The sequence below is a fragment of the Phlebotomus argentipes genome, unplaced genomic scaffold, assembly GCF_947086385.1.
Source record: "Phlebotomus argentipes unplaced genomic scaffold, Phlebotomus argentipes genome assembly contig_2, whole genome shotgun sequence".
NCBI classification, from domain to species: Eukaryota; Metazoa; Arthropoda; class Insecta; order Diptera; family Psychodidae; genus Phlebotomus; species Phlebotomus argentipes.
Window position 1 is genome coordinate 8,962,484 of NW_026776162.1, and position 9,485 is coordinate 8,971,968.

Consider the following 9,485-nt stretch of genomic DNA (forward strand, 5'->3'; position numbering starts at 1 on the left):
TATTTCCCATTGTTTAATCATTCACCTTTTTTCCCTTCTTCTTCATCTTCATCTTCTTCTTTGCCCCCCGAAAACAGTGCCAAAAGACACTGAGAGAGCAACTCAATTAGCCGTCATCGTCTGGGTGGGAAATTGCCAAGGCCTATCAACACTGGTGACGATATCACAGAAATGAACTGAAAGTTTTCCCATTTAAAGTGTGCTCAAGTTTCTCAAACCACCCAAAGAAGAAGAACTTCTTCACTCTCTTCGTGTCACTTCTCGCAATCTCACTTCTTGCTGTGGAAACAATTTAATTGTTGTGCAATTTTTCACACTTCTCAACCAACAAGCAAACCCAGCGCGTGCCATCAATCATTAGCCCTGCAAAAATCGAGCACTCGGCGAATGGTTTGAGGCCAACATTCATCGCACACGCCAAGCCGCAATTAATCGCCCCCCAAAAATGCCTATTTAACTCAAGTGGAGAAATACACGGGAAAAATTTAAATATTTCGTCAATTAATGACTTTCTCTCTCGCCTCTTCATCCCTTATGCGTTTCTCCTTCCCCACCCTTTTGGGGGCTGTATAAATTGAACATAAATTTCCAACCCCCACAAAATGAAAAAGCCCCAAACTTAACATGCGATGCTTTCTCCTCTCTTTTTCCACCCCATTTCACTGTTTGGGATCATTTACAAATTCTCATGCAATGCATTTCACAAAATTCCTTCCCCAACAACATGATGAATGCACCCTTGCATTTGTGGTCGTTTGCTGTAGGATTCGGACAACTTTCACACACTCACACTCGCATAAATTCCTATTGGCGACGTAATTAAAGGTCTAATTGAAACAGTTCACAAAGTCAAATGTTTAGTTGAATTTCAACACAGAGTGAGAGATGAACAGTAATGAGCAGAAGTGTGCTGAAAATAGCTTTCTGTAGTTCATAAGCTCCGCCCACTTCGAAGTCACGCCCATTTTCAGTTCAATTGATTAATTCAACCGTCACAATTCTCCAAAACAGTCAAATTCAACCAAAAACAACCGTCAAAAAGTTGAAAAATGTCAAATAATGTTGTAGAAAAGCACAAATAATTATATTCACATAAAAAATAATGAATTTTTGCAAAAATTCAATGATAATCCAAATATGTTTCAATATAACAACTACAAAAGAATATGAGTGAAATCTTAGAAAATCAACCAAAAGTACTGCAAAAAACACCTTTTCAGCTTATAAGCTCCGCCCACTCCAAAGTCACGCCCATTTTCATTAGATTTTCGGTTCAATTACAGAATTAAGCCAGTGTTTATCCGTCATTCAATAAGCAACCGTCAAAAACATCAATTCATGTGATTAAATACTTTTGAAAAGCCCAAATAAATCGATTTAATGTTAATCCAATTTTCTTCAACATAAGAATAAATAGAAAAATTGAGACATAAATTTAATTACTCAGAAAATAACCACAGAAAATATTATTAGTGAATTTATTGGCAAAAACACCTTTTCAGTTCATAAGCTCCGCCCACTTCGAAGCCACGCCCATTTTCATTCGATTTTCGGTGCAATTACAGAAATAATCCGTCATTCAGTAAGCAATTGTCAAAAGCATCAATTCATGTGATTAAACACTTTTGAAAAGCACAAATAAATCGATTTAATGCTAATCAAAATTTTCTTCAACATAAGAATAAAAAGAAAAATTGAGATTGAAATTTAATTATCTCAGAAAATAACCATATAAAATATTATAAGTGAATTTAGTATTGCAAAAAACACCTTTTCGACTTATAAGCTCCGCCCACTTCGAAGCCACGCCTATTTCATCCAGTGTTTATCCGTTTAATATCTCTTTTCGGTAATTCTGCCGACGAAAGCTCAATTGATGTTAATCCAGAGTCTCAATCTTATCCTTCGTGTGCTGTCTAATTGTCTAATTACTGTAATCTTCTCACTGGTTTTCTTTTCACATCGTCTTCGAGGAGATGGAAAAGACTTTGGCATGCGACTTCATTATATATTGTGTGCCATAAATAGCACAAACTTTCCCTAATTTTGTACACAACAATGCAGATTATTGCTAAACTTCCCCGGAATTCTTGTCAAACACTAAATTTACAGTCTTGTCTTAAGCATTGATGAAAAGACAAGAGTTTGAGACTCTCTCAATATGACAAAGTTTGTGAAATTTATCCATTTTCTATCGACAAACTTCAGTTTTAATCGATTTTCATGGTGTTTCATGTCTTCAAAACTGAAAATCAAAGTGTTTTTCCTGTTTTTTAATCAAATTCTTCTGTGTGTGAGTTTTGAGCTACACTTTTGCTCTTCACTGTTCACTACAAATGAGTCACTTAATGATTCTATCGTGTTTCATTTGAAAGTTCAGCGGCACTGAAGGTGGTAATTGCCAAAAATACAAGCTGTTGCCGATGGTATCAGAGAACTTTGCACTTAACCTCGCCAATTTGCACATTAGCAACTCCGCCAGAGTGAGAAACAGAGAGACAGAGAAAGAGAGAGAGAGTTTTGTGGTCACTTACAGCGATATGTCGGGAATTTCCTTCGATCCATGTCGCAAATCTGTGCATTTCGTGCAATAGTTGGACTGGAAATTGCAATCATCCGGACAGAGATTATCATAGATGGACGCAATGTTCTGCCGACGCGTCTCTTTCGCCACCACAAGTGCTGTTTTGTCCTGTCGACTCCTGAGAAACGTCTCGGGATCGCTGGGCGCGAGTTTGTCATTGAAGAACGTCGAATTGGAGAGATAAAGCGTCTGATCGAGCTCATTGAGACGCTTAACTGAAGGAATTCTCGTGATCTTCTTGTGACTCTCCATGTCAGCTTGTGTGTAGAATTTGGAATTTCCCGTGCCATAGCGTGGCATTTGATCGTAGAAGGACGAATTGAACTCACGCTGCTTCTGATTCTCATAACACTCCGGACAGAGATAACTCGTGTCCACCGTGCCGAACTTCACGCAACCCTCAGACACGCAATTCACCATGAAATCACCCCCATTTTCCGGCGCACACTTCACCTCTTCCTTCACCTCACACTCAATGAATCTCTCCTGCGCACACTCGAGATAGTTCTTGATCATCGCCTCGTAGAAATCGTGATGTTTCACGCGAATTTGAGCGCACGCAACACTCGTGCGCGGCGGCAAATGCACACCATTCATCACTGGATACTTCTTCGTCGACTTACTGCCGCCCATCTTCGTGATGCTCTCGATGTTCTTCTTAATCTTCTTGCTCATATTCTTCCCAATGCTGCCAAATTGCTTCGCCACGCTGTGCAATTGCTTTCCAGCGGCATTTCTCTCTTTGGTCGCCGGCTGATCAGTCTCATCCACGGCCAGGGAGATCTCAATGTCATTCATCTCCTTCTCCAGCGCATCCTCCTCCGCCCAATCCCTGTAGATCGTGTCATCCGAGCTCGTGCGACTGTGCACCGTCACGACACTCATATATTCACTCAGCAGCGCGATCTTCTCCTGCTCCGTCAGCCTATAATTCCCCTCCGTCCCATCATAGGCGCTCCAGTCGAAGTCCCGCCCGGGATCGATGCCAAACTGAATCGGCAGCAGTTGGAACGTGTTGTCCGTGAGTGGCGCGAGGAAGTTTGGCCGATCGCCACGCGTGTCCATGCGCACGAGCGCCGAGAAGTGCGCCATGTCGTAAGCCAGGATCAGCGGCTCGCGCTGACACTCATTGGGATTCACCTCGAGCGGCATGTAAATCCCGCCGAAGGGAATCGGCGCCATCGCCTCGCCATTCAAGTCCCTCAACACCGTGTCGGCAATCACGATGATCGTCCGCTTGAGCACGTGCGCCAGCACGAGCACGTGAATCTCCTCCAGACTCTCATAAACCGCCGTGGCGCTGTCAATTCTGTCAATGGGAAACGAGCAGCGCCGCAAATTGCTGGCCGACGACACTTCGCGCGGCTCCGGCGATGACATCAGCACCAGCGCCTCCCACTCCTTGCGCCACTCCGCGTCCGAGAACACAAAGCCGGCGCTCTTGTTCACGCGCGTCTGCTGAAAGCGCCAGCGACGCTCGAAGGCCTCGCTCAGCATCGGCGACGACATGACATGGAAGAGTTCCGAGCGCAGCGACAACTTCCGATCGTGGAAGCCCCAAATGGCCAGCGAGGCGGCGTGAAGCAAGCAATTCCCATCACCTGCCAACCAAGGAAACAAACACACACGAATTAACACGCATTCCTAAAGCTTCCTTCTCAACAACAAAGTGAAGTATTTCAAGCTTCTTTGGATTGTTTGGCAGAAAAATAATCAAATTCAATGATTTAAGACTAAACAATCGTCAAAGAGTCCAAAAACATCAATTCATGTGATTAAACACTGTTAATTTGGGAGTTTAGCTGTGAAAAGTGCTTGAAAATACTGTTGAAAAGCACAAAAATTGAATTTCAATCCTGAGGATTGTTCAAGTGAGAAATTGACGAATAATTTCAGCTGGAATTTAGAGAAAAAACATCCAAGAATTAAATTAAAGCATTGACATTGCTCTAAAAATACATAAAATATAGAGAATTTATCTATTATTCGCCCATAAAAACGTGATTTTGTCAGCGAATTAAATTCTTCTGCTTCACAAATAACATTTTGCAGGATTTTTGATGAATAATTATTTATTGGGAGGTGTTAAAATTCCCCAAATTAGCCAATTGATTAAATTACTGTAGTTAAAAAAGGGCCAAAACAGGAAAATATGTGAAAAAAAAACTTGTCGCGAACTGGATTCGAACTTATGAACGCAAATGTGCAAAGAAAAAGGACGCAAAAATGTAATATTATCAGCTTTTCAATCAAATATTGAGGAAAAATACATTCTCGGCTTGAAAAATGAGTTCTTAGGAGAAGTTTCAAGCCCAAGAATTGACATTAAAACGTTTAAAAAGAATATTTAAGGATGAAACTTCCTCTCTTTATGAAGAAAAAGCAATTCCGAGCGTCAGAAAGGGTTATTAGAGATAATTCTTGAAGAGGAATTTATATTTAGTCAAGGAAAAAACGGGAAAAAGGAAAGAGAAGTGAAAAAAAGTTGTAAAAAAATCGCGAACTGCTTGAGAATTGAACCCGCGACTTCACGATCTAAAAGTCTGTCTGGATTATTTCGAAAGCATTAATTTGAATTAGGAATGAATAATGGAATGAATATGGAAACCTGAGGAATGGAAATCACTTTTCTCCAATTTGAGTAACAAATTTTCTTCAACAAATGTAAATTTTCTTAAACATAAGAGTAAAAAAACTTAAAAAACATGTTATTAATTTTAAAAAATGTTTTTTTGAAGACTTTTTCTGCATTTTGCATTGAAAAGTAACACAATTTTAAACTCATTTCTTGTTTTTCATGATTTTTCAAGTAAGATTTTAAAAAAATTGATAAAAAGAGCTCCAAAAATCCCTTAAAAATCTATTTAGACATCTTTTTTGACTGTCAATCGTTGATTTCTTTGGTAAAACAGCTTGAAAACTCATTTCTAAAATTACTTTTTGACTCATTAACCTCGTTTTTTTTATTGGAAATTCTGTTCTCAAGTGGATTTTCCACTCCATTTCTTTGTCTTCTCACAACATTCTTGAGAGCTAATTGTGTTGCGAATTGAGCTGAAAGAAAAAACTGCGGAAGTCACAGAAAATTGTGTTAACATAATTCCAGACTAACTTATCTTTTCCCAAAAAAATTCAAATTCAATTGCCTTGACTTGAAGAAGAGACGAAAAGCAAAGGAAAATGGTCTTTTTGAATGGCATGGAAATTGTGCACAATATTGCAAAATCGTTTCCTCATATAATGACGTGAAAACAGCACAATTTCCCCGCGCGCGCGAGAAAGGCAAATATTCCTCTCCGGACGATGAATTTTTCAAGGAAATCACTTGGCATTTGCCAAGGAAAAAGCAACAATTGCAGCGTGGAAATGCACAATTTTTATATCTCGCGAGAAGCGCGCAATTTTGCATGCAATGTAGAAAAAAGTCGCAAAGATTGCGGAGTGAAAGGAACTCAATTGACCCAATTCAACTTGGCTTTCTCGCCAAAGACGAGATAGAGTTTGCTCTCCGCTTATCGTCTCCGGACATTTCTTATCAATTGCTCATTATTATTCAAGGACGCTTCGCCCTGAGATGCTCACAAATATTTGATCATCCCTCAAGGAGGCAAACTTGTTAGTCCGCCTGTAAATTCCACTTCAACTTGCGCCGCCTCTTAATCAAACACTCTCGAGCGGCACAAACACGTGGATTTTTATTGAGCTTATCGACCAACAGAGAATCAAAAACTCTCCAACAAGCCGAAAATTTTCGCGATGGAAAATTTTCAATGGAATTCAGATCGCGAATGCGAAGAATTCACCCTGAAACGCCATTTCGCATTGTCAATAAGGAGAAGCTCTAAATACCGCCGCCAAAGTTATTGAAGCATTGCAAGATATTGCGTAGTTTTCAACCCAAAACACAGGGTGCGGAGAAACTGCGCTCAATCAATCCGTCGCATTCGTCATCAGTCATTGTATCGGCAATTCGACTGCTTTTGTGTGCTTTAAGCGACCAAATCGACTGAATTGTGAAGCATTTTCATCAATTGACGTGTTCAAAATGCCAAAGAACCGCCCATTCTTAAGCCACGCCCACTTGAAATCGACTTGGTTTAAGTTTTATGTGATAAATTAGCAAAAATGTCTGAGGAATAAATAATTTCTGATTACTTTGCTGTAAAATTAGGTTAAAATTCTTCTTTCCGTACAAAATCCGTGAGAAATCTCTTAGATTTGACTTAGATTCTTAAGCCCCGCCCACTTGAAAACAATTTGAATTAGGTTTTATGTGATAAACTTGCGAAAATGTCCGTGAAATAAATAATTTTTGACTACTTTGCTGTAAAATTAGGTTAAAATTCATCTTTTTATACAAAAACCGTGAGAAATCTCTTAGATTTGTTGATAAGAGTTTGATTAAAATATAGATTAAAGCAATTTTATAAAGATTTCCTGTTATTTGTTGTTAAGAAATGATAATTAATTGCATTTTCATCAAGAAACGCTTCTTCTTATGAACCAGAAGCTCCGCCCACTCGAATTCCCCGCCCATTTTCAGTCATATTTAGTTCAAATTTAGCCTCTTAATGAACTTTTTACGTTTTTAATGATTCATTTTCATTCTAAATATAAGAATTTGAGAGAAATTTTCATTGTTAATTGATTCTTTGTTCAGTAAATGACTCAAAAATTCAATTCTTTTCTCTCAGTGTCACTAAATATAGCAATTTTATCATTTTCCGGTCGTTTTTCGAACAAATAACTTGCATAATAATTCCAATTTCTTGCTCATTCTCAAGCTTTGGCTGCTTTTAATCGATTTTCGTGGTCTTTAGCTTTGAATTTTGCAGGAAAATCTGAATAATTTTACGCCAATTGGCATTTGAGGCGACAGCGAATGCTAATTGCGACGCTTTTGCCAGCCAAACGGCTGCTTGACACCCTGTGGAGTGGGTCAAGAGCGGATCGTGACTCACCTGTGGTGGAGAGAGGCCACATTTTGGTGCAGCCGTCGAGATTCGTCCACCAATTGAGCCTGTGAGCCTGCTCGAGGGCGACTAGCGTCGAGTTCTCTATCAAATCCCTCTCGAGGAAGCGCCTGGAAGGGAGGATTGGCGCATTAGTAAGCACAGAGGAGTGATTGGGCGGCGGGAAGTGTACCTGAAGTTGTCCGGGTAGACGAAGAGGTCGGGCAGGGAGAACGTGTAATCCGGATCGAGGCGCTCGCGTGGCTTCTTCGGGTCATCTTTGGTTGTGGGATCGCGCGAGAATTCGCCTCGGGCCTGCGACACGAGGTGCACGTTGTCGTCCGCCTTGGAGATTCGCCTGGCGAGCTTCTTGTCTGCCAGACGACCGAGAAAATCCCCTTGATTGCCGTCGGCGCTCTTATCGCCTGAGTCACTGTGTTTACTTTGGCTGCCATCGGCGGCCGGAGGGAGTTTCTCCACGTCTTGCGTGCTCCAGAAACCGGGTGGCTCCTCGGGGCGCTGCTCGCTGAGGTACTCAGTCGTTGAGGTGTCTGGAAGGACGGCCAGGAGGCGTGAGAAGAGCCTTTCCGGACAAGAAGACAATCTTTTACCTCTGTAGTCGATGAGCGCCTTGGGAAGATCCCAATTCCACGTGGTCAGGCAGCTGAGGGCGTCCGCCTGGGGCGCTCCTGTGGCCTCCACGAACTCCTTCACCAGCTTCTGCTTCAGCATCGCTAAGAATCCTGGCCAGAAAGAAGGAAAGTTGGTGATTCACAGCGACTTCCGCAGCGACAGAATTCCGCTCTCACGGCCAATTAAAGTGCGGCCAGAGACTGGAAGCGGATTGGAGGAGCCACTAATGGTACCCTCATGACATGACCGTGAGGAATCCCCTTGAAAACAACCAGCCATAGAAGCGAACGTCTTCAATGCTGGCCAAGCGCGAGTGGGAAAGGGAAATCGCGACGGAGAAAACACTCGGATTTCACACTGAATCCACTGATTTTGGCCAAAATACTCACTTTGAGGGTGGAAATGAGGCGTTGAGCAGCAACTTGGATTACCTGTCGCTAAAAATATATCTACTTTTAAGGAAAATAAATGATCTCATAATTTTGCAAAACAATCTGCGAAGTTTTCGGATTTGACAGATTGAACCCAACTGACAATGCGCACAATCAGCACAGCTGCGAATCGCTGACGAGTAGCGATACTGCGTAAGGAGTTGATGGAAAAGCGTGAAGAAATTAATGAATAAGACAAGAATGAGTTCATGTGAATAGTTTTTATGACAAGAAATAATGGGATTTTTTCAAGATTTCTCTGCTTTTTTGCAGAAATTGGTGAAATAAAAGCATTTGAAAGAGCGGTTAGAGTACGAATTGCTGGTATTTCTCCAGTCGGGCGATGAGTAATTAAAGTGTTGCCACGTGAGAGGAAATTCTCCAAACAAAGTGTTGCCATGCTGAATGGAGGGAACTTTGAAATGCCTAAAAACCCTGGAAAATTGAATTAATCAAGCTCAAATCTTATCAAATTCAACTGATAAACTGGTTTTATGTGATTTTCCATTGAAATTGCACCACAAATAATCGCAAATTCATCAAATCTTCTCTCAAGAAGGGAAATTTCCCAAATGGAAACCTTTCAATTGCCCTTAATTGGCGGCAAAATCGACAATTTCAAAAGACTTCCCGAAAAAACTATGACTGATATTTTTTTACAAAGAAATCGAAAGAAATGCGAGGTGTGAAAAGGTGAAACGACATGACAAATGCACTGAGAATTCCGCGCTTCATTGCGCCTTTTGTCCTCGCGCGCTTAATCCAAATGACGCCGACTTTATTATCAAAATGTGATAATTTACTGTTGAGGCGCAAACACGACGGTGTTAAAAATAAGAATCTCGGTCTGTTTGCGTCCCATAAAAAATAATCACCGTCAAGAAA

At 41.0% G+C, this 9,485-nt stretch overlaps 1 protein-coding gene across 1 annotated transcript; it reads right to left on the bottom strand.

Moving 5' to 3' along the window:
* Positions 1 to 65: 65 nt before the first annotated feature.
* On the bottom strand, positions 66 to 8,679 carry LOC132265086 (OTU domain-containing protein 7B-like). The gene is made up of 5 exons (XM_059765555.1): positions 8,559 to 8,679; positions 8,148 to 8,279; positions 7,730 to 8,087; positions 7,546 to 7,667; positions 66 to 4,185 (listed from the first exon to the last, which is right to left on the bottom strand). Exons 2-5 carry the CDS (start codon positions 8,266 to 8,268, stop codon positions 2,531 to 2,533), a joined length of 2,256 nt encoding a protein of 751 aa, XP_059621538.1. The 5' UTR covers positions 8,269 to 8,279; positions 8,559 to 8,679; the 3' UTR covers positions 66 to 2,530.
* Positions 8,680 to 9,485: the final 806 nt, after the last annotated feature.

Excerpts from the sequence above, each read along its gene's own strand:
- LOC132265086 (XM_059765555.1), bottom strand. The coding sequence starts at position 8,268 with ATGCTGAAGCAGAAGCTGGTGAAGGAGTTCGTGGAGGCCACAGGAGCG. Across the intron at positions 7,668-7,729 it reads GTCTACCCGGACAACTTCAG|GCGCTTCCTCGAGAGGGATT; the intron begins GTACACTTCCCG and ends CCTCCCTTCCAG. Across the intron at positions 4,186-7,545 it reads GTGGCCTCTCTCCACCACAG|GTGATGGGAATTGCTTGCTT; the intron begins GTGAGTCACGAT and ends CTTGGTTGGCAG.